At 57.2% G+C, this 24798-nt stretch overlaps 1 protein-coding gene across 1 annotated transcript in view; it reads right to left on the bottom strand.

Moving 5' to 3' along the window:
• Positions 1–7646: 7646 nt before the first annotated feature.
• The window catches only part of WDR1 (WD repeat domain 1), a 30719-nt gene continuing 13567 nt past the window's right edge, over positions 7647–24798 (bottom strand). Inside the window, exons 4-15 of the mRNA XM_059675756.1 lie at positions 24132–24279; positions 22636–22816; positions 19519–19596; positions 19128–19208; positions 18607–18840; positions 17793–17885; positions 16048–16199; positions 14518–14605; positions 12096–12206; positions 11116–11289; positions 9621–9765; positions 7647–8694 (exon numbers count right to left, since the gene is read on the bottom strand). Of these exons, the coding sequence (XP_059531739.1) occupies positions 8588–8694; positions 9621–9765; positions 11116–11289; positions 12096–12206; positions 14518–14605; positions 16048–16199; positions 17793–17885; positions 18607–18840; positions 19128–19208; positions 19519–19596; positions 22636–22816; positions 24132–24279 (1592 nt within the window). The 3' untranslated portion in view covers positions 7647–8587. The remainder of the gene's footprint in view (positions 8695–9620; positions 9766–11115; positions 11290–12095; positions 12207–14517; positions 14606–16047; positions 16200–17792; positions 17886–18606; positions 18841–19127; positions 19209–19518; positions 19597–22635; positions 22817–24131; positions 24280–24798) is intronic.

Below are 24798 nucleotides of genomic sequence, written 5' to 3'. Positions count from 1 at the left end.
GGATGGAGATAAGAACAGTTTCCTGCCCGAACCTATCCTTCTCAGGAGCACTTAAATTGACCTTCGTTGGAAGACGACAGGTGAACAGAGCAACATTTACTTGTTCCCATGAAGAAATCATATGATGCTCAGCAGGTGGCTTTTGGCGTTTGGTCGTTATGGTGTGACAGCATCATGGCCACGGGGTTTTTATAATAGAGATTATATATTATAAGCATATATTGCACAATATTGTATACTTACTAGAGGCCTGGTGCATGAAATTCGTGCAGGGGGTGGGGGGGCCCTCAGCCCAGCCTGCACCCTCTCCAATCTGATTCCCAGGATCAGGCCTAAACTGGCAGTCCGACATAACCTCTCACAATCCAGGACCACTGGCTCCTAACTGCTCACCTGCCTGCCTGCATGATTGCCCCTAACTGCCCCCCTGCTGACCTGGTTGCCCCCAACTGCCTCCCCGCCCCACCAGTCTGGTTGCCCCTCACTGCCCCCTTGCCGGCCTGGTTGCCCCACACAGCCTGTTCGGTCATCCATTCGGTTGTGATGGTTACTTAGGCTTTTATATATATAGATATAAATATATCATATTTTACAAAAATATGTTTACAGATGTATTATACATAATCTATATATAAACTGATACATAATCTTTATATCATATATATATATACAATTTAACAAATGATTGTATAAACACCTGTGTAACTACCTTGGCAGACAGACTCTTTTTTTTTTTAAATCCTCACCCAAGGATATATATTTTTAAAATTGATTTTTAAATTGATTTTTAGAGAGGAAAGAAGCTACCTGGTCAGGCATGATAGACAAACTCAGGAGAGAGAGAGAGAGAGAGAGAGAGAGAGAAGCCTCAATGTGGGAGAGTGACATTGATTGATTGCCTCCTGTAGTTGCCTAGACCCAAAATGAGAAGACTAAGAAAAACCGGTGAAACATACTTAAACCAACGTGAGGAAGTGTCAGCTTGCTGAGATGTAGATCAAGGGCTCCCACCGCATACCAAAGACTAAGAAATTCATACAAGAAGAAGTGAAAATAATAAATACACTGCCCTAGCCGGTTTGGCTCAGTGGATAGGGCGTTGGCCTATGGCAGTGATGGCGAACCTATGACACGCGTGTCAGAGGTGACACGCAAACTCATTTTTTTGGTTGATTTTTCTTTGTTAAATGGCATTTAAATATATAAAATAAATATCAAAAATATAAGTCTTTGTTTTACTATGGTTGCAAATATCAAAAAATTTCTATATGTGACACGACACCAGAGTTAAGTTAGGGTTTTTCAAAATGCTGACACGCCGAGCTCAAAAGGTTCGCCATCACTGGCCTATGGACTGAAGGGTCCCAGATTTGATTCCAGTCAAGGGCACATGGCTGGGTTGCAGGCTAGGTCCCTGGTAGGGGGCATGCAGGAGGCAGCCGATCAATGACTCTCATCATTGATGTTTTGATTTCTCTTTCTCCCTCTGCTTTCCTCTCTGAAAGCAAAAAAAATATATACTTTTAAAAAAAGAATAAATACACTAAAATGATCCCCTCACTCACACAGATTGAATTGGGGTGTCCTGCTGGCAGAATTGGTTTTCGAGTCATGACACCCAGCCTTGGCAAGGTGTAGTCCTTTAAGAGGAATGCAGATTAACAGGATGCTTTCGGACAGTTTGGCAAAACTTCCAGCATCTTAAAAATGTACATTTATTCTAATTACCCCTTTTATAACAATTTTTCTCAAATAATAATCCTAAGTGCAATGGTGGATTTAAAACATGTTCAGCAAGACATTTGCACTGGCAAAGACGGACACTGAGTAAATATTAGGAGGATGCTTAAATAAACTAATCCACTTGTTGGGTAAAGGCTGATCGTTAAGGGGATGTTTGCTGCGGCTTTGAATGCCAACGATAAGTTCTGTGGCTGTAAATTAAACAAAAACGAGCCATCAGCAGCTCTTTAGTGCCCTTGGGCACATTGGTGTCAGCGGCCCCACCTATAGGCTGTGGATGTTTGGGGAGTTGCCCAGTCCTTCCGAGCCTCGGTTCTGCTCACTGATCTGTTTTCAGGATCCAATGCGATCACACAAGCACAGTAGCCCTGTGCATTCCCGACACTCGACGAATGTCACCCGCCTCTTCCTTTTGTTAATTACGCTGAGTGTGGTGGGGGTCAGGGAGCACATGGAGAAGTGGGGGACAGAGTAAAAAATCACCTACAGACTATAAGTTTGGAACATGCTCAGGTGGCAGGGTAGGGTTGGGGGAGATGGAGGGATTGAGCAAAAAAGAAAAAAGAGAGAGAACTCATGGACCTGGACAACAGCGTGGTGATTGTGGGGGGCAGGGGGTGGATGGAGGTGGAAGGGGGCCTGGAGGGGATGAATGGTGATGGAAAAAAATAAAACAGAATGTATTAAAAATAAAGAACAGAAATATGTCTTTCTCCACGAAGAGTTAAAAGGATGCAAACAGTTGGTATTCCTGTTCAGTTTTTAAAGACAAGCAAGGAAGAGAGATGCCAGTGCTTCCATGAGAGCGCGGCTTCTGTCTTAGGTGTGACAGCTTAAAGGTGAGAAATCTCACACCAATCTTGTTCCCTAGTGGCGGACGTATGAAGGCCTTGTGATACTTCTACCCAGGTGGGCAGTGGGGTCCGGTGTGACTGCAGAGGTGAGATTGCGGGATGACAAAAGCACCGCTCCCAGTGTACACAGCCTGCCACATGGCCTTCAGTGCGCACCATCACCATCAGGCGAGCACCATGCAGACTTCAGGCCCCAGCTCAGAGACTCTGACATGAAGCTGGAAAGTGTGTGTGTGTGTGTGTGTGTGTGTGTGTGTGTGTGTGTGTGTGTGTGAAACGTAGGGGAATTAATAAATACAGCCCTCGCTGGTTTGGCTCAGTGGATAGAGCATCACCTCCTGACTGAAGGGTTGCGGGTTGGATTCCAGTCAAGGGCACATACCTTGGTTGCAGGCTCCTGCCCCGGGCCCTGGTCTGGGTATGTGCAGGAGGCAACCAATCAATGTATTTCTCTCACATCAATATTTCTCTCTGTCTTTCCCTCTCTCTTCCACTCTCTCTCTCTCTAAAAGGAAGAAAGAATAAAAAAATAAAAAGTGATGTGCCCCAGGTGTTATAACCAGGGGGCTCTCCTTTCAAAACAAAACAAATCAAAACAAAAAACTTAAACAAAAGAAAGTTAATAAATATAGAACTCAATGCATATGTATATATCCGTGCATATATGGTATGCCTACCATATGGTATACTAATGTGTAGGTATATACCTAGATATATATATCTGTATATAAGCGTTTTTTCACGCGTGTACATACCTGTGTAGCAACCATTCAGATGAACACATAGGACAGCCTGGCCCTGGCCGGGTAGCTCAGTTGGTTACAGCATCATCCCAATACACCAGGATATAGAACAGTTCCAACACCCCAAAGGCCCCTTTTCAAGCCAGAACTCCTACCCCTAGGCCAGGTGACATTATTCTGTCACACAGGTTCGCATAGTCTGTTTATAAACTTCAGATAAAGCGGTGTTGGGGATGTCCCGTTCTAGGGCCTTAATCCTATGGTCTGGCCCTGCCAACACATTAGGGGTGAGTTAATTAAATGTTTGACCAAATACAGCAGGCTGATATTTTTTAAAAATCTTTATTGATGAGAGTATTAAAGATGTCCTTTTCTCCCCCCATAGCCCCTCTCCACCCAGTGCCCGCCCCACCCAGGCTTTCATCACCCTATTGTCTGTGTCATAGGTAATGCATACACTATATAAGAGCTAATATGCAAATGGTCATCACATCCTCATGCCTTCACGCCATAATGGCTCACTCAACACTGGGGAAAGAGGAATGGGAACCAGTCAGGCATAAATGAGCTCATGAGAGAAAAATGGGGACCATCCAGGCACAAATGAGCTTGCAAGAGAGGAATGGGGACCAGCCAGGCTGTGGCCCTGGAGAGGGACAAGCTGCCTGCCCTGTGGTCCCAGGTGCCAATGGCTGTGGCTGTGGCCCAGGAAAGGGACAAGCTGCCCACCTCGTGGTCCTTGGTGTCTGCAGCTGTGGCCTCGGCAAAGCCACCTGCCCACAGTCCTCTGCAGCTGGCCCGGGCAAAACTGGCCTGGGTCCTGGGTGCCTGTGACCAACCAGAGGAGGGAATCCTGGGTCCTGGGTGTGGGGCAAGGCAGAGGCGGTTAGGGGTGATCAGGCCAGCAGGGGAGCAGTTAGGGGTGATCAGGCCAGTAGGAGAGCAGTTAGGGGCAATCAGGCAGGCAGGCAGGCGAGCAGTTAGGAGCCAGAGGTCCTGGATTGCGAGAGGCAGTTGGACATCCCCCTAGAGGTTCTGGATTGGAGAGGGTGCAGGCCAGGGTGAGGGATCCCTCTACCCCCACCCCTGTGCATGAATTTCATGCACCAGGCCTCTAGTCCTATCTAATAAAGAGGGAGTATGCTAATTGACCCTCATGCTGTTGCAAAGATTGCAGCGCCCACAGCCAATAAGGAGGGAATATTCTAATTGACTGCCATGCCCTCAAAGATGGCGGCACCCACAGCCACAAGATGGTGGTGCCCAGTCCTCTCAGCCGCCTAGCTGCCCCGGGCCGGCCTGAGGTGCAGGCAAACCTCGGATGGCGGCTGCCCAGCCGCCCAGGGCCGCCCGAGGCACAGGTAACCAAGGCTGGCCAAGGCTTGCGCTGCTGGCAGTGGCAGCAGCAGAAGTGTGATGGGGCATCGCCTCCCAGCCCTGAGGGCTCCCAGACTGTGAGAGGGTGCAGGCCGGGGCTGAGGGATGCCCTCCCCCCCGCCGCCCCGGGCCTCTAGTAGGTATATAAGCTCTTTGGTTAATCTCTCCCTGCCCTCCCTCACCCCCCTTCCCTCTGAGATCCATCAGTCTGTTCCATGTTTCCATGCCTCTGGTTCTATTTTATTCATCAGTTTATTTTATTCATTAGATTCCTTGTTCATTTACTTTGATTTTTAGATTCAATTGTTGGTAGATATGTATTTATTGCCATTTTATTGTTCATATTCTTTATCTCTTTTTTCTTCCTCTTCTTCCTCTTCTTAAAGAATGCCCTTCAACATTTCATGTAATACTGGTTTGGTGGTGATGAACTCTTAGCTTTTTCTTGTCTGTGAAGCTCCTTCTCTGACCTTCAATTCAAAATGACAGCAGGCTAGTTTTTAAGTGGATAATGTGGCATGGCCCGTGAATGATGTTATAACTACCCAAGTGGCTCTTGGCAGAAAAAAGGCTCCCTGCGCCCGGTGTAGAGGGGACCGTTCTTTTGTGTCCAGGTTCTGTTCAGCTCCTGTTCTCTCGTTCATACGTAGGAGTGGGGTTGACGCGCAGCAGGACACGATGTGTTTAGTTCTAGTGGACGCGGCCATGTATAAAAATCTGTATTTTTATGAGGTTCTGGTGCAGGTGGTCTTGGACCGCACATTGAGAAACACTGCAAAAAACCCGGTGATGTGAGCAAACACAGTCCCTTTAGTTCGCCCTTTCCTGGGCCACCGGCAGGGAAAGGCTCGCTTTTCTGAGCTGCTGGCGGGGGGGGGGGGGGGTGGGGGGGGTGGGGTGGGGTGGGGGGGCGCGTGGTAGCCGCAGAGAATGAGAAGTTACTATCCCATGGGCGCCTCTTTGGAACAAATCTCCCCAATTTACTTCTTTTGCTGCCGAGAAGCTGGGAACAGGGGAGCTTTGATGGACTGAGAGGGGAGAAGCCAGGACACTGTGCCCGTCAGCCATCTGCCATCCCAAACGCGGGCTAGAATAATGCCCATTGAGGATCATGGCAGGTGCTTTTACCAAATGTGCTGTGAAAGGAGATGGGCGTGAGCCCTTGGGTCAGCCCTGTGGGCAGCGCCTGTCCCTTCGTCTTAAACACACCCAAGGCGGAGCGATTCCTCAGACTCTGGAAGGAGGTGAAGAGATGGCGCCCCTGCTGGGCCGGCAGGAGTGACAGCGGAGGCCAGCGGCAGGGACACTGTCCTCCTTGGCCCACTGGCCATTTTAACAGATGCAGGGCTTCTCTGAGGTGAGGCCAGGGGAACCAGGACTCCCGCTGGCAGGGGCTGGGAAGCCTGCTGTACTGGCCATGCTGGCTTACCGGCCGGCCTCAGCCTCTGCCCAGCCTGGTCACATGCTGCTCTCTGCTGTTTTCACTGAGCACTACAGCCAGCGGCCTGCGCAACCAAAGAGCAGGCAGGCCTCCAGGGACGGGAGGCCCTCACGTGGAGGCAGGCGGGAGAGGCAGTGGAGGCGGCACTACACCTTGAATCCTGATAGGTGGGCTGTCATCCCTGCCCCGACCCACCCCAGGCTGGTCTCCTGTGCATGGTTCAGGTTCCTCCCACAGCTTCCTGGGCCCTAACAGAATCACGTGTTTAAAACCTTTAGCTCACCATGAACGCCTCATCTTGCAGCTGAGTGTGACCCCAGAGCTGACTGTGGTGTCCGGTTTGTAACAGAGAATCAGTGAGTAGGTCATGAACATGAGTGACTAAGTGACTGGAGTGGACTTGGAATAGAGAGTGAGGAAGGCGCGTAGCTCATGTAGGGACTTTTGAAGAGAACCAAGCTGTTAGGATCACAGTTCTTCTACCTGCTGCACCCTCCACTCCTACCCCCACCCCTGCCCAGCTCTTCCAGACAAAAAGGGCCCTCTTGCCTGCCCTGGCAATATCTGAAGATGTTTTTGGCTGTCACACTATTGGCACCTAAGTGTGAGAGGACAGGGACACTGCACAGCCTCCTGCAAGGTGCGGACAGCCGCCACGCAGTGCAAACCATTCCTAGCAGGGAAGTCCACCAGAGGGGTCGACCAGAAAACCAGGCTCCTTGACATCTAGGGCTCAATATACATCAAGAATGCAAGGTTATAGCTGTCCATCTCCACAGAGCGGGGGAAGGGGCCCACGCAGGAACACGGGATGGCATTAAACCCTGCCTGGCTGCTTCCCAGGACGGTCAAGTCCCGAGTCCTGTTTGGCTTTCTGAGCATCGCCCCGACCTGAGGGACCACCTGCTCCAGCAGGCCTATCCTGCTCACCCCTGGACACGGGCACTATTTGTTGTATAGTCCCATGAGCTGGCTAATACCTGTCCTACTTCTGGTGTAATTAACGTGTGTATCGTTTGCTAATTGCCTTTTACACCAATGATGAGACCGTCTCACACTTCCTGCATTCATGGTGGGATTCCTGGGCATCTCACGCAGTCCCTACGTAGCCCTGAGATGTGCCACCTTCACCCCACTTTACAGATGTGGAAACTGATGCACCGTGATACTCTGCCAATGCCCCAGGAGCGCCCCACCCCTTTCTGCCTGTCAGCTTAGGACAGGCTCACACCGCTCAGTGCACGGGTGGGACAGGTCCAGTGCTTCCAGCTCACACAGGACACTGAGGCTGAGACCAGGGAGGTGAGGTGGCCCAGGTCACAGTGACGTGGTGGTCGGACAGAACAGGACCCAGTGTCAGCCCCTTCCCCGGGGCCTCTCGCCCATCGGAAGGCGCTCCTAACAGTCCCAGCGCCTGAGCCTGAGCCGCCTCCCCTGACGGTGTGCCCCAGCCCCAGGGGCCCGCCACACAGAGTCAGCGATCCACAGTGAAGAGAAAAGATATTTAATCATCTCTCGCCCTAATCGCGTAAAGCGCTCAGTGTTTTCACAAGTGCGGGGGAGGGATTGCTCTCAGCAGCATTACCAGTGATTCCGACACACGCAAGAAAACTCCAAGTCACCGTGCTGATGTCACTTTAATTTCTGCACTGAAAAAGAAAAGGTGCGACGATGACAGCTTACAGCGACTCATCTTTACCTTTAAATTAACCTTTGCTTTGGGGGCGGGGGGGAGAGAAAGGAAAACATGGAAGGGTGACAGTGGCCTGGGGGCCAGGACACCTCAGTACTAACAAGGGCTCCTGGAGACATCGCCCTCAACCCAAAAGCTAGTAAACAAGACAGGCAACAGTTAAGACACATTAAAAAAAACTGAAGAAAAAAAAAGAAAAAAGAAAAACAAAAAACCATCATGGTTCATTCTTAAAATCAAGCACAAAAACCGAGAGTGGCTACGCGGTCCCGCGGGCCCGTCTGCTTCGAGGCCTTCTGGGGGCGACGCACAGCGTGGCTCACGCAGGGAGTGACCCGTGACACCCGGACCACAGCACTCGGCCTCGCTGAGCGCAGGTGCCCCTCCCGGTGCAGCCCGCGGCAGGGGGCTGGGACTCACCTCCCCAACACGCGGCAGCCCCGGGAGCGGGCTGTGTGCTTTGGAGGCGCTGCCTCTGGAATGTGCCCCGGGCTGCGCCGGGGTGGGTTGAGTTACGCTCCACACACTGTTTAAGTGCTCACTTTATTTCTCATGTGCAAACTGTCACTGTCTAAAGCTTTCAGAAGGACGTGTATAGGTACGAACACCCTGCAGAGACGAGGGTCACTGGGATGGGCCCTGCCCGGGGCGGGCCGGGGCGGTACAGAGTTAGAGGAAGGCTGTGTTCTGCTGCACTGGAACTCCAGTCCCTGATTGGGCCGTGCGGAGGCGGTCCTCAGTAGCTGATTGTCCACTCTTTGATAGAGGCATCGTGGGAGGTGGTGACCAGCGTGTGCTCGTCCAGCCAGGCCAGGCTGCTGACGTGGTGGAGCCGGTGTGCGTCTGAGGGGAAACACACGTTAGGGAGAGCCAGCTGCTCGGCCTCTCTGCGCACCTCACCTCGGACGGGGCTGACGGAGCAGCCTGTGGGGCCGGACCCATCGCTGTTAAGGAATCCCCTTCCCCTCGTTGCAGAAGGACCCGGGGCTGGGATGGAGGAGAAGCGGGCGTCCCCTCCGCTGGCACTGACCCTCGGGACATTGCCCTACGCAGGACGACCCCACCCGGGGCGTGAGCCACGAGGGACGACAGTGCCTGTGACGTGGGCTGCTGCCTCATGTGGAAATGACGTGTCGGAGTAAATAAAATTAATTAAAAATAACTTCCTGTTCTTTTTTAAACGTGGCTGCTGGAAAGTTTCAAGCCCATCGCGGCCCACAGGACGGCTCTCCTGAGGCTGCCGAAGGGGGGGGGGGGGGAGTGGGGGGGGCGGCAGGAGGCGAAGGCCTGAATGTTGTCCCCAAAGTTTCTAAGCTGAAAAGCTAATCTGGCTCAAGGTGACGGTATGAGTTCAGGCCACGGACGGGAGCAGTGCTCTTACGAGATGTCCCAGACCCTGCTGCTGCGGGGCACAGTGAGAAGTCCCGACCTGGACGAGGCCCCACCGACCACGCGGGCACCCCGACCTCGGGCTTCCCCTCCAGAGCTGTGAGCGACTAGTTTCTGTTACGTGTACGCCCGCGTGGACTGATACGGCAGCCGGATGGACTCAGAGCTGTCAGAGGCCCGACTCGGCACGTGGCCTGTGTATGGAGACCACTTGCTACCACGCCTGCTGTCGGTCCCTGAGTGCCCAGCTTGGGCCCGCAGAGCCTGGCTTGATGGGGAGGAAGGAGACACGCCTTCATGGGGTGGCCTCCCCGGAAGGACAGAGGGGACACTGGAGCCCTGGGGCCAGCTGCCTGGGAGCCGATGGGTGTGAGAGTCACCTTGGATCTTGACTCTGGTCTCGGGGTCACTCAGGGTCCAGACGTATACCATCATGTCCATGCCCCCGGAGGCAAAGTGCTCGTTGTCTGGTGACCAGGCCAGGCAGACGATCTTTGCATGGTGTCCGTAAAACACATTGTTCTCCTAGTTGCAGGGTAAAAAGAGGCAGCAGAGATCAGGGTTCAGGTCAGGGACGGATCCTCACCAACCCTCCCAGTGACCATGAGCGCCAGGCGACGCCTCCCCCCTCTTGGCCTCCTTGTAAGAACCCCATGAAGCCCCTGCTACTTGAAGATGCAGCCCAGCAGACAGCGCCGGCCACCGTCAGAGCCCTCAGCGCAGCGAGGGCAGACGGAAGGGCCTGACCAGGGCACTGCGGAGATGGAAGGCATGGGGCTCCTCCTCTCCCCTCCTCCGCCGGGGCTGGGGCTGGGGCCGGGGCTGGCCTGGGCAGAGCAGGAGGCTTTGCATGCCGCTACTTCCAGAGCGTGCCTCAGCCCAAAGCCCTCTCACTAAGGGGCGGCTAACAGTATCTCCTCTTGCCAACCCCCACAAATGGCCTGAGATGGTCTCTCTCGTTGGCCTATGCCGGCCTCTGTGGATCCTCTCCTGTGAATTGCTCAGATGTCTTAAGGCTCCTAACAGGCAAACGAGACCACTGAACACGTGATCTCGTGGCACCAGGCAGAAGGGCACCTCCTGGGGTGGGGCAGGGTGGTGTTTATCTTGACAGGTGAATGCCAGCAAACATGTACTCTTGTTCACATCTGTCTCTTGTTATGCGTACATTTTATAGCGGGATAAAATGTTAATGGGGGAGTCTACCTGGTAATTCTTTTAACTCTGCTGTAGCTTTCAGGGCTGTCAGTGTTGGGGGTGGGGGTTGCTGGCAGTGGGGAGGGCCAGGGACTGGAGACCTGCCACCGTCCTGTCCTGCCCACCTGCCTCTCACCCCGCTGGGGACCAGGTCTCTCTGAAGCACAGTCCCCTTTGTGGAGCAGGACGGGCACCGCCCAGGGCAGCTATGCTGTGAAACAGGAACTCTCACTCCCCCGTGCAAAGCGCCCTCGGCTGCTCCGTGTGCCCTGGCGACTGGGTCCTCCTCCCCGCCCACCTCCCGGGGTCCCCCAAGCGCATGCAGTGCTGGGACAACCAGCGCTTGTCTTTCCTGGACCCAGACAGTGACGAGCCGAGAGAAAAACCGAGCCCAGGCCCACTGACAGAGAGAACAGGCCTCAGAGGCTAGGAGGGCACTTAGCTAGGCCCGGCGAAACCCTCTGCGCCCTCACAGCAGCCGCCGCCCAGCTCCCTAGGAACTGTCTGTCTCGCCCAGACCACAGCTCCCTGCAGGGTCTGTCCCCGTCAGTCACGCTCTAACAGCAAAGTCGCCTGCTCCCGTGCACCTATCTGGTTGGTGACAGGAGGGAAAGGCCATGGCCCCCACCCGCCACCCGCACCGCCCAGCACGGGGACACAGGACAGACTGCCACTCACCGCGTAACCATCGGCAACGCTGAAGACCGTGACCACCTTGCTGGCGTCGCACACGGCGAGGAAGGCGCCGTCGTGGGAGTAGGCCAGGTCAGTCACGGGGCCCTTGGCCTCCAGGAGCTTGCCCTCGTCCTTCAGCGAGGAGCCCAGGATGGAGTACAGGCGGACGTTCCCGTCCTGCAGGGGTCAGGGATGGGACAGTGACTCGGGAGGTGCTCCATGGAGGGGCCCTAGGCACCCCAATTCTGATTCTGTGTCTGGGTGCTCAGGAGTCTATTTTACAAACACTCTGGAAAGTTCCAATGAGGGCTCCCAGGCCAGGCTCTGAGAACACTTCACACTCGGCAGCTCCTTCCAACGCCTGCTCCCTGGCGAAACCTCCCCCTGCCCAGCTCTTTCAAAGGGCTTGTGCCTGCCACTCAGCCCACTGGCTGCCTCTAAGCCCCAGGGGTCCTTGGGTCAGGGGTGCCCATGGCCAACCTCTGTCCAGCTCCCAACAGCCAGAGCCTCCAGGAGGGGCCTGGGCATCTGTGGGTGGTCCTGCCTGCACTCAGGGGGCCTGACCAGGGTGGATACACCTCCGGTGCCTCCCCTTCAGGGCAGGGAGCCCTCAATTTTATGTCCCTGGGGCCTGGCACTGAGAAGTGTAACACTCACCGTAATGAACTGGCGAGGGTGAGCACATGGGACGGAGCTAGAAGGGTGGTAACCGGGGTACTAGTAGGTGGTGTCCCTGCAACCGCCTGAGGCTGCCCGTGTCCCAGAGGCGGTTCAAGGTCCCCTGGGTAGGTCTTAAACGTCCCTTCCTTGGTGCCCTGTGCTGTGTGCACAGAACCAAGACAAGACCAGGGAAGCCCTTGGGGACTGAGGGTCATCATGGAGGTGTCCCTTGCTGGTTCCCAGGGGCCCAGTTCCACTCCCTCCTCTTTTGCCTAAGACAGTCCCACACTCACAGCCCAGGCACCCAGGGCAGAGGGCCTTACCGTGGCGCCGACAGCCACCATGTCCCCGCTGGGGTGCACCGCCACCACCTCGGGCTCGTAGCCGGGGCTGTCGATGCTGAAGCACTTCTTCTGGTCCTTCAGCAGGACGATCTGGAAGCACAGGCAGCGGTCAGAGCGCGGAGCCTGGCATGCGGCTCCGCTCGGGTCGGGGCTCCCTTTCTGACCTGGCTGGGGGCGGGCCGTGCGGGCCAGCCTCAGGCCTGCGACCCTGATTATGCTTCCTCCCTCGCCAGTCAATGGGACGGCGACAGGTCCGCGTCACAGGACTGCAGCGAACACCGGCCGTGAGGCCACGCCATCACCCCACCACAGCACCTACTGCCCGGGAAGCTGACGACGTGTGCATGTTAGTTAGCGCCCCAGTTACTCAATCAGCCCCCCCGCGCGAGGCCGAGCCGCTTCCCCTGATAGAGGGAGAGGCACTTGGGAGGCCCGGGCTGCGACAGAGCCCTGGGAACGCACAGGACTCCCGAGCAGTCTAAGTTCTGGTCTCTCAGGTCCCAGGAAACACCCTTCGTGGGTCTGACCTGCTGACTGTGAAGCATCCAATGCCATCACAGTGCGTCTCCACGGCCTGGAGTGACAGTGCTGGCCCCCCATCTTACAGAGGAAACGGGGCACCAGGCTGACGCCAGTAGGCGGGCTCTGCCCTCCCGTAGGGCAGCCCCAGGAGGGGAGCATGGGACAGACAGCTCCCAGGAGGCGGCCTGGAGCTCCCTGTGCACCTCTCCGGCACGCCACCCCAGCCTCGCTCCTCCTCCTCTGATGGGGACAGAGTCCTGGGGGGAGTGGGGGGCGGAGGGGGCTGAGTGCGTGGGTGTCTGGGCCCTATGGCAGGGCCCTGGGAACAAACATATTGGGGCTCGATCCCGGCTTGGCCACCACTGCCTGCGGGGCAGCTCCTGAAGCCCGAGTTTCAGCCGCCTAGGGCAGTGGTTCTCAACCTTCTGGCCCTTTGAATACAGTTCCTCATGTGGTGACCCAACCATAAAATTATTTTCATGGCTACTTCATAACTGTAATGTTGCTACTGTGATGAATCGTCATGTAAATATCTGATATGCAGGATGGTCTTAGGCGATCCCTGTGAAAGGGTCGTTCGACCGCCAAAGGGGTCGCGACCCAAAGGTTGAGAATCGCTGCCCTTGGGGGTAAGAACCGTGAAGACAGAGTCCAGAGCACAGGTGAGCGCCTAACAAAGCAGCCAACCAGCAGCTGTGCCCATGGAGCGAGCCCCGCACCTGGCTGAGAGCTGCAGGCCCGAGTCGCTGGGAGGCGGCGGGATCATCTCCCGTGCACAGCGAGCACCTGCCACGGCCCACAGCCCACTCCCTCCTGCAAAGGCCAGGTGTTCAGACACAGGCCTGGAAAGCGCCCTCTCATCGGGGAAGCATCCGCCCGCTCATCCAAGACCCTCGCCTTCCGGTCCCTCCCCCACGCGGCTCAGGCGCTCCAAGGCATTACTCCTGTCCCCCACTGACCACCTGGCCGGTGCAGTAATTGCCTGGCAGGAAGTCGTGTTATCTAGGACACAGAATCCATTCTCCCCGAAGCAATTAAGCTCACAGAACAGGGAGGGGCCGTGGATGCTGAATGGCCGCTTCTTTAGCAGGGTTCACCACTCCTGTCAGCAAGGGCACAGTCACACCTGCCTTCCTGACCCCCATGCCGGGATGCCCAGGTCTGCTGGGAGCTGGTGTCTGCCATAGCTGTACGAAGTGGGTCAGGCCTGGGTCTCAGGCAAGGGCGTTTCATTCCAGAAATTCCGAGAGAGAAAGTATGTAGGGACCTCAACCAGAATGAATGAGGACCAGGCTGGGAGCTAGAGCCGCAAAGCCCTCCCTGGCTTGGTGCCCCTGCCATCAGGTGGCCTTGGGAAGTCACCAGATCACCCCGGCTTTAGCCTCCTCCTCGAGAGGCTTACAAAGGTGCAGGGGCCAGACAGTACTTCCTCATAACCCTCCCGGGAGCTGTCGGCGGGGGAGGGAAATGCCCGAGGCCACACAGCGCCGCCACTGGAGGGCTGGCATCACGAACACGAGTGAAGACACAGCCTGCTCTGCCTCTCGGAGGCCTCACAGCAATCACACACAGGGCCTGACGCTCAAGTGCGGGATCTGATCAGCTACCTGAGCTCAAACCCCAGCCCTGCCCTTTGCCAGGTGCACACTTTGGGCAGCCACCTGCCCGCTCTGTGCCCCCGTTTGCTCATCTGGAAGAAGGGGACGACCCCACACGTAACGGACAGGACTGCTGAGTGAACATGCTGAAGGCCAACAAGGGCCAAGAGCTCAATAAAAAGGTCTGTTCGAGCCACTGTCCATGGACAGGACGGGATAGGATTCAGAGACGGGACGCTGCCCAGCTGCCTGCCCTGCCAGCCAACACGGCGGGGCCATACCTGCCCGATGCACACAACCACCGTGTATCCTCCAGGGCCGACAGCCACGCACTTGGGTTGAACGTCCAGTTTCACCACCCCCTGTCCGCTGTCGGAGAGAAGGAGCGCATTACTGCCATGTCTGGGGGCTCGGGTAGGTGTACACACACTGACTGCGAACCCACAGCAGCTCTGGAGGACATGCTGCTGTAACCCACTGGGGGGGGGGGGAGGGAAGGGGGGTGGCCAAGCATGGGGGGAATGACTCAGAGTCTGGGAGAAAGCTGGAAATCACAGGGGGCGGGGGTGGGGCCTGGGGAAGGATGATGAGAGGAACAAGGGGAGTAATTTCTGCTGCTATTTAAAGTGGTTAAGTACCCGCTACCCCACCGCACCCTGTCACTGCTCTGTCTCCCCATCCAGAGACCCTGTTTCCTGGGTGCAGACAGTGCTGAGCTCTGCCCCCTCATCCCAGGCCATGGCCAGTCTACTCAACAACTCACTGTAAAATGCACACACACGCTCTGAGTAATTATGAAGGCTGTGATTACTAAAATACATTTCATTTTCAAAATTGAGCTGTCAGCTGCTCCAGGGTGTATACATTGCTTTAGGACACCCTGTATAGCCCATTGTTTTTAATGGGTAAAAATTGTGTTCTTACTTTCAGCTGATACTATGAAAACACATTCTAGAAAAATTTGCACACACAAAAACTTCCTTGAAAATAATAAACTGAGGAAAATTCCATGTAACTGGGCCAGCGTGGGGTCCCAAAGGCTCAGGGAACAGGCCTGTGAGAGGGAGGCCAGGCTGTGGCTCGGCCCGCCGAGGGTTCTCTCACCCACTGAGGCTCAGGGGCAGTGCGGCCCCGAGGGGAAGGCAATGCTGGGGTCACTGGGCAGCAGGAAGAGGACTGGAGCCTGGAGGCCCGGTTCTGGGGTGGTTTCTGCACTCATCCTGGGCAAGCGAGTGCAGGAGCACGCATGTCCGCTACGATGGGTGCCGTGCCCAGTGTGAGGGTCACCAAGACAACTGACCTCCAGGAGCCTGCCACCTCTGGGAGGATGGTGGCGTCTACACAACTAACTGCAGAGTGAGGTCTGGGGTGTGGGTGCTGGAGGAGCCTGCCTGCAAGCAGGGACAGGACACCTCCTCACCTGGCTCCATGGACTGCCAATCAATGTACCAGGGCAAACAGAATGCGACCCTGCTTTTCACTCACATCTCCCAGGGCCTGTCTGTCCGTGGGGCACCTGCCATATGCCAGGCACCCTCAAGGCCTCACTGGTACCAGTCACCTCACCTTACTGATGAGGAACAGAGCTGAGGAGGGGGAGCGGTGAGACCTGGCCGCTGGCCTCCCAGGCTACACCTGGTCACGGTCTGCATGCACCTGGACTCTAACCCAGCTCCTGGCCAAGAGCCCAGCAACAGAATGAGTGCCCAGGACAAGAAGCGAAGAGGGAGGAAATGCTGTGAGAGTGGCGACTGGGCAGGCACAGCGCCTTCTCGGGGCGGAGGCGCATCCTGGAGCCCCGGGCAGCTCACCTGTAGTCCCGCAGTGTGAGGTTGGTGTACCGCACCGTGTCGTCCATGCTGCAGCTCACCAGCTGCCCGGACTCGTCCACGGTCATCCTGGACACCTGGTTCGTGTGGCCCTTCCCAGTGAAGGAGTCGTTCTCCCCGGTCTCGGAGTCCCAGTAATGTGGGGGGCGGTTAAGGAAAAGTTGGACCTGCAGAATGGGGGACTGGGGGTGCCCACAGCCAAAGCCTGTCCCAGGCAGCATGTGAGGGACAGGACAGTATGCACTGGCCTGAGGCGAGCTCCCCGTGCACATCCACGCCTGAATCTCAGAGCCGTCCAGGTAAACCAGCAAGACTGCCGACCCGACGGCCATTCATAACCCACTGGGCCGGTTCCGAGCCCACTACGCCACCTGGACAGTGGTGCACAGGCCAGCTGAGCAGGTCACAGAACGGCGCTGAGTGAGCAGTTATCAGCATAGACAGATCACAACCCAACTACAGAGGCCATTGCTGTATAACAGCCAGCGCTGTGCTCTGCTCCTTCTGGAACCTGCTGTGGAGCCCATGTCCACCAGCAGGAGGCTGGCCGTGCCCCGCTGCTCAGCAGATGGACACCAAGGTGCCCCAGGTAAAGTCTGGGCCGACCCATCGCAGGGAGGCATGTTGTGCCCTGTGAGCACCAGGTGCTTGGGTGTGAGGTGGGTTTTAAATTACGAGATTCTCCCTGTACATCAGTGAGTGAGCCTCTCATTTCCAGTGAAGCTACAGTTCCCTCTGGGAAGCTGGTGTGCGCTCGCGCTGACTCTTGTGATGGGGACCCCAGCCCTGGACCCGGCAGGAAACATAAGTATGGAGGGTAATGTGTGTACACTGACATGGGGTGGGGATGAGTGGGTGGCGGGAGGGCAGAACCCAGGCGAACTGAAGGCAGTGGCTGCACAGACCTGCATACCCACTAGGAGAGGCAGGTTCTAGCACCTTCTCTCCCCCCCTGGACATATACCCCTTTTCCCTGCATCTCCTTACATGTAATGGGCTGAGGGCAACTTATCTGCTTCCCCCTCTTGGGACTGCAGAGAGACTGCATGGGTCTCACGGAAATGACAAAGGTCTGCAGACAAGAGGCTGTGGAGGCGTGAGAAACGGGGAGGCCCAGTGAGCCCCTTCCAGATGCAGCACAGAGACTGGGAAACTGTCTACACGAGGGCAGCTCAATGATGCCCCCAACTGGGAGCCAGGCCTGGGTATGGGCACCTGTGGGTCACCCTGCAGACCCCTGCTCCAATGTTCAAGACGGTCCTGGGAGGGGGATTACCAGCCCCAGGCCACAAGCACGGGGTGGGTGGGGTGGGGAGGTGAGGAAAGGGCTGTCACACCTGTGTCTAGGGATCACCGCAACTGCTGACCGGAGGAGGGAGGCTCGGGTTGGTTCCAGCCCCGCTGCCCACAGGGGCTGTTGGCCTTGGGTGAGGCACTTCGGCAGTCGAAACTGGTTTTCCCATTTCTAAGCTACAGAGCTCTACTAAGAGGTTACAAGTCCTTTTGAACCTGAGACTCAACGAGTGGATTGCTGGGAGAGGAACGGGCCAGGACTAGTCACGGACGGGGAGCACCACTCAAGGCTACAGAGTGAGAGGTGACCCGCCAGGTCACGGCCATGGTGCTCGAGTGGCTGCTGACAGCTGGCTGGCCTTGCCTCTGGCACCATCAGAGCAGGAAGCTCCACCTCACCCGCCAGCAGCCCCCGAGCCAGCTCTGAGTCAAAGGATATTGATGTGTCCGTCGTGGCTCCCGGAGTAGATGTAGGACTTGCCGCCGTTTTTATGCACCGTCAGGCACTGGATTGATTTGCTGTGACCCTGTGGAGGAGGCAGGGGGGGAGCTGAGGACACGCCAGCTGGCCTCTGCGACTTCCAACTGCTCCCTGCCGACTCCGCCCGACCCCGAGTGCCCGGGCAGAGGGGGTCTGCAGTGGGCGGCACCAGGTCAGCCCGAGGAGCTTCTGGTCGGGCTGTAAGTCTCCTGAGATGAAAAAATCACTGGGGCTGACAGCGGGAGGAGGCAGAGGGCAGGCCTTGGGGATCAGGGACCAGAGCCAGGTGGGGTCCTCCCGCCCCTACGCTCGCTCCCTGCTGCCCTGGCCCCTGGCCAGGCACTTAAGGCCTCCACACCTCAGGCTCCATCCCTCCTGCGTTCACCTCCTCACAGGACTCCAGTCCCTCATGCCGGTGGGGCTCCCCATATGCAATCCCATGTTCGAATCCCGCACGAAGTCCAGGCCCACCTCAGGCCACCTGGGCCTCCTTGAGGGTCTAGGAGGGTGCTCCACTTACCCTGTCTCGGGGCTCTGGGGGTCACAGCCCGTGAGCCCCTAACTGAAGGAGGGTGAACCCCTCAGGACAGGAGGAGGAGACAAGAGGAGGGCTGAGGGCCCCTGGCCTCCCACTTGCTAAACACACATTCCCCCCAAACAACCAGCATCCTGCCACTTTACCAGAGCCCCGGGCCCGCCTCCCATTCGGCACCCCCAGCCTCTCCCTTTCTGCCTTACACAGGCAGGCGGATCCAGCGCAGCCTCACCTTGATGACCCGCAGGGGTTTGCTGGGATTGTTTTTGTCCAGGTAATTGATGTACCCAGACAGGGAGATGCTGAGCAGGTGGTCCTTCTGCCACAAGCAGCCCAGCTGCTGGTCCAGAACGTTGGAGCCCATGGTGAACGTGGTGACGACCGAGTTCACATTGACATCCCAAATTTTCGAGGTTTTGTCTCCGGACGCAGAAAGCAAATGAGTGCTATCAGGACTCCAACTAATCTACTCAAACAAAACGGTGTGCCACGTGTCAGAATTTCAGTGGGAAGTGGCCTCAGAAAGCAGCCCGGCCACAGCCCCCACTTCCGAGCAGGAAGAAGCAAAACCAGAGTGGGGGGCATGCGGGGCAGGGACGGGGCAAGTGTCCAGGCCATGTCGCCCGCTGAACGTGACCCCGAAGCTCTGTGCCATCACCCGACTCTGAAGCTTCTAACTGCAAATCTGTTCGGTGAATGCAAACCGGCGACCACGACCACAGACAAAGCCACGAAACACAAGCCCATACTCACCGCATAAATGCCTCCGTCGTGAGCCTTGCTCCCGCCCAGGGCGCACACGTTCTCTCCTGTCTTCCCGTCGTAGATGTGTATCTTCCAACAGAGGGAGGGTGCGGGTTACCGTGTGCATCTCAGCAGCGTGCGTGCCGAGTGCCCTTCCTGATCACTGTTCTGCCAGCTCCCGACTGAGACTCAGAGAATTACTCGAAGGTTCTGCTCCATTTATGAGGAGACAGAGCCGCGTCTCCCGTGCTTCGGTGACAGCCCGTTCCAGGTGGGAAAGGGGGAGATTCCTACGTTCCCACGCTGAGACCGGCTTTAGTGAGTCTGTCTGAACAGTCACTGAGGACGATCAGAGGAGCCCCCCTCCAGGGCCCCCACCCCGGCCCGGCCCGGCCCTCACCTGGCCGTCAGCGCTGGCCGTAGCAAATCTGTTCCCGTCGGGAGAGAAGCGCACGCAGTTGACGAAGCGGCTGTGGTCCTGTGGGAAGGGGACGTTATCCACCCGCGGGCAGGAGGTCCAGGAAATCTCTCTAGGCAGCACACGCCTGCCTCACAGCTACTGCTGCTCATGGAGCCCACAGCCACAGGAAGACCTCGGAGCTCCTGACGCAGTGAGGGCTGGCTCAGCTCCTGCCTCGGCCCAGGCCCAGCTCTGGGCCTGGAAGGCTCCTGGGCACCCCCAGCCAAGGCTCCGTCTGCTACGCCGTGTTCCCTCATCTGGGGGGCAGAACCACCCTCTCCCCTCTTTCCTGGCGCAAGCCCAAGCCCAAGCCATGCCTGCCGTGACGGCGAGGCCTCCTGTCCGAGGCCCCAGGCCTGGCCCAGGCCCCGCTCAGCTGTGGGGTTTGTGCTTCTGGCTCCTGTGTCCGCCGACCCCTGCTCTAAGGGTGTGTGCTGTTTCCTTCAGTCCTAGGCACACGGAGCTGGAGGGCAGGGGTGCCCGGCAGGGGCACCCACCCACTGAACCAAAGTGAAATGGAGTTCAAGTTCCAACCCAGGCTCTCAGGCCTCGACTGCCCTGCCTCCACTGCCACACGTCCACCATCCTACACTCACTGCAAGGGGCCTCGGGGCCTCCAGGCACCTGTTACAGGAGACACCAGACCCGAGAGGCCAGGCTGTGGGGAGCAGGTCTCCAGTTTCCCATCCAGAGCTCTTGGCTGAGCCAGCTCTGGGCCTCGAGCAGGAGGCTGGCAGGCAGGGGCCCCTGGCGGGGAGCCACCTGAGGTCAGATCCTTAACTACTCAGGCCACCTGCAACTACTCTGCTGTCTACTCCAGGATGGAAGGAAGCCAGCCAGCCACACAACAGGGTCCGCCCGCAGGGCCAGCGATGCGCAAAGCCAGGGGCTGGAGGGTCTGAGCCATTGTCTCCTCCTTCCTCCCAGTCCTCAGGGCAGCCCCGAGGTGAAAGGAAAGCTCTGAAAACAAAACCACAGCTCAAACCCGGGACATCTGGCCGGACGGCCAGTTCTCTCGTCCCTGCTGCTCCAGGTTTTCTCCACAGAGTGGACAAGGGAGGGGGCTGGGTCAGGGGCTCGGGGTCTTGTGACCGACTAAGAGGCTTGGCAGATGGGGACGAGGGGGCAGGGCTCCCGCCCTAAGAACTGGGAGCTCGCCACAGCGGGCAGGCCTCGGGGCCTCGGGGTAGAGCAGGCTGTAGACGAGGCACTGAGCCACCGATGGGTTGTCATCAACTGCAGTTTCACTGGTTCCGAGAGAACAAAGCGCCCCCCATACAACCTGGCTCACTGAAGTCAGGACGCCCTCCTGAAAGGCCCTTGCCCCCCCTCCTGACTCCACACGTCCACCGCCTCTCCTCTGAAAGGCCGCCCCCCAGCACCGGTCCCTGTCTCCTCAGTCACAGCACTCAGCTGCCCCCGACGCTGTGGGACGCGGCCCACGGCAGGTGCTGATGTGGCCCTGTAGGCCCGGGAACCATGCAGGCTCCCAGGAGGGGCCCCACAGACAAATGCCACTCCCACTCCAAGTCCCGGGTGTGGGTGGCTTTAAACACTCCTCTCAGCCTTTCCTGCAATTGGAGCCAAGTGTCCAGAGAGCAGGAGACTGCTGTCTGCTCCTGAAATAGCCCATTAACCTAAAGAGGGAGGGAGCCCCAACAGTCCTTTAACCAACGAGGGGGGCTAAAAATAGCCCTTCCTGCGGGAGGGGCCGGGACAAAGAAGGAACGGTCTGGGCAGCAGCTGGGGCGGGTTCCAAACTTGAGCATCTCACGGCCGCCCAACCTGGCCGCCACCTACTGGACTGGGCATCAGCCCGGTGGGGTCACAGCACAAGCTGTGGGCTCAGCCTCCGAGGCTCGATGTGGAAGGTCCTGGAAGGCTGGTCCCCTCCTGCTGACCTTTAGTCACCGCAGCCCTTACCGAAACTCCCAAAATCCTCCTGTCATTGCCTCCCCACCCCCATTTCCTCCCTCTCACCACTGAGAAAATGGAGGCGTGAAGCAATTAGGTGATGATTAAGTCAGGCACCCAAGTCCATGTCATTGACAGGACAGACCCGGGCTCCACAGCCTGATTCCGTGTGCACAGGCCGATTAGCCACAGCTCAGGTGTCCCCGCTGGGAGCCCTCCCTGGTCCCACCTGCCTTGTGCTCTGGTCCCAAGTGCCAGGAGAGAAACAGGCTCAGACACATGTGCCGACCATCACCTCCTCCCTGACCTGGGAATGCCGCCTGGCCCTCCTTTAGCTGCTGCCCCTCCCACACCTGGCTTCCCACTCTGCCAGTCTCCCCTGTAGGGCACCTGGAGAGGCAGCCCCGCGCCCTTCACCTGCCTCAGCTGTGCCGAGAACAAAGAAGACGGCCCTCCACCTCCCTCTCCTGGCACCAAAGGGACAAAGGCTTGTTCTAACCTTCCTTAGGCCACTCGCTGTCCAGCCAGCCACCTGCTGTCAGCCAAGGTCAAGCCTTTGTGCCAGCCAGGAGCACGTGGAAAGCTGGGGCTGAGACCCCACATCCTGGGGCATTTCACCAGGGCATTTACAGCATCTAATTCCTCTCATGTGCCACTTACAGGTGTGTCCCTGCCCCTCACCTTTCCGGGAAGGCGCTGGAGACAAATCTGAATGTCTTTGGAGTCCCACCTCCTGTCACCCTGGTGGCTCAGCCGGTCTCAAGATGGCACAACCAGAGAGCAGGGTGACGCCCGCCAGCCCTGGGCTCCCTTGCTAACACAGCTGCAGGCCAGGATGCTGGTCTAGTCACATGGCTCGTAGGTGCTCGGGGCTCCCACCCAGAATGCACACTGCACCCCAGGACGAAGCCCAGCCCTATGCAGGGCCCCTCCTGCTGGAACTAGAACATCCACGCCGTCCTAGTGCAGGATTAGGACTGGGGACCGTGTGGCGTCCCCTCACAAACCCTGCTTTCTGTCTACACACCGATGGTGTGCGCCGTCACCTCTGCCATCAGCATCTAACAGGTTTAGGCTCCACTGGCTTCAAATACAAACCACGAAGTTCACCCAAAGCCACCCTCCAGAGAGAAGTCCACTTACGCCAATGGTAAACTTGAATTTGAATGGTGGCCCCTCAAAGAAGGCGGCACAGTTATCGTCACTGCCCGTCACCAGCCGGTATGGCCTGGTCTGCTTGATGTCCACGCTGTTGATGACTTTGTTGTGTCCCGTGATCTCGCCCACAGAAGAGCCACTGTCCCACAGGAAGACGGCTCCAAACCTTTATCCAACGAGAGGAGCCACAGGAAAAATAATCAACCCTGCGAAGCTGGATGGGACACAGGCAGCTGAGTGTCCACTTCAGCCCCGGCTCATGACCATACTTCACACTCCCATCCAAATCACACACTGACGACACTGCGATTTGGGCTCCGCACAGTATTTGTCGAAAGCATGGAGACCACGTGTCTGCAGAAGAGGCCGGAGGTCCGTGTTTGTGCGGCCCAGGGCCAGCAAGCCTCCCTGAGAAAGCCTCCGCCAGGGGACCGGTTTATGGTTAGTTTCCTTACTGGGCAGGACCACGAAATACACCGGCCATCCCCTCCGAGGGGACACGATGCCTTGCTTTCGGCTGGCATTCTGTGAAAACGTATTGTTTTGGTTACTATTTGCAATCCAATGAAAAAGAATTTGTTAAGACCAGCAAGAATGATTTGAAAGTCCAGCTGGTGTGGCTCAGTGCTCGAGCATCGACCCACGCACTACAAGGTTGCCGGTTCAATTCCTGGTCAGGGCACATGCCCGAGTTGCATACGGGCGTGCAGGAGCAGCTGATCATGATTCTCTCTCATTGATATTTCTACCTCTCCCCCCCCTCCCTGCCTTCCTCACTCAAATCAATAAAAACATTAAAAAAAAAAAAAAAAGAATGACCTGAAACTCTATGGAAGAACTAATACCTACCACAATACACATTACAGAGGCTCCCAATAAGGGAGACAGGCATATGCCTGCCAAGTTCAAGTCCTGGAGGGCAGCCATGGCACCCCAGAGGAAACCCTGACTGCACCTGGAATAAGAAAACCAGGGTTCCTCTCTGGTCACTAGACCTGGGAGTGCAGCAGCCACTGAGGGCCACCTACTCAGTGTCCACGCACCCCGTCTTCCTTAGTGAGGGGACCTGGGTGATGTGCCCAGCTGGGAAATGTCAGCCTCCCTGGCAGCTGCTGGGAGGGACCCAATCCTGCTCTAAGAGCTGCATCTCTTTCACTGCCTCCCTTTGCCGCTTCCTGTGCTGGAAGGTGGGCATGATGGCGGCAGGAGTTCTAGGACTCCAGAGACAGGCAGACAGGAGGTGCCTGGGCCCGGAGACAAACCCCGAGGAGCTCACGCACTGTTACCTGTCACTGAAGCCCGCCCTGAAGGAGCCATGGCCTGTGCGGCTCACACCTCTGTGAGGAGGCTCAGAGCTGGCACCTAGGGGGACTGGACACACACTCGTCCCAGCTGGCACACTGAAGTCACCGCACCCTCCCACAGGGACACCCGGAAAGAAGATCAGGGGACATGGAGGGGAGGGCCAAAGCCAGACTCACTTCTCCCTTCCTTCCCCGACCACGGCGATCCTCTTACTGTCTTCCGTCCAAGCAATGTCCTTGATCTTCCCAGCGAAAGGCTGGTACTCGTACTTGAGGAGGTGCTCCTTCTGCGTGGTGTCCCAGATCCGCAGCTTCCCCGACACATCTGCGGACAGAACGGGTGGCGGGAGCCCCGGTCACCACGGGTCCAGAGCTGTGCAGCCTGGCACAGGCCTCCTGCAGTTGGCCAAGGCCGCCTGGGAGGAGGGGTGTGGTGTAGGTCAACGATCCCCAGCCACTTGCTGACCAGCGCCTGCTGCCTCCACGAGGCCCATGCTGGGTGTGTGCCCCTCACCGGATTCCGGGATCACCACAGTCCAATAGGCAATAGGAAGCCCAGGGACACAGGTGGCAAACCCCAGGCACCATCGCAGCCTCGCTTTATGCCCAACTTTCTTTCCTTGTAGGGGACCTAAATGACACACGAGCCTCAGTCACTAACTTCCTCAACACTGGGGACCGGAAGTTCCTCCAGGGCACACGGTGAGTATACCAGTGACACCTGCCTCTCTCCTACATGGCCCTGCGTTACTAACAGAATGAAGGCGCACAGCTGGGCAGCCTGGTGCGTGCCAGGCATGCGTGGTGGCCCCCATGGGGGTCTGTCAACCCCACTCCCTCGAAG

Source organism: Myotis daubentonii, chromosome 1 (assembly GCF_963259705.1).
Source record: "Myotis daubentonii chromosome 1, mMyoDau2.1, whole genome shotgun sequence".
In the NCBI taxonomy this organism is placed as follows: Eukaryota; Metazoa; Chordata; class Mammalia; order Chiroptera; family Vespertilionidae; genus Myotis; species Myotis daubentonii.
This window is presented reverse-complemented; position numbering and strand designations above follow the sequence as displayed.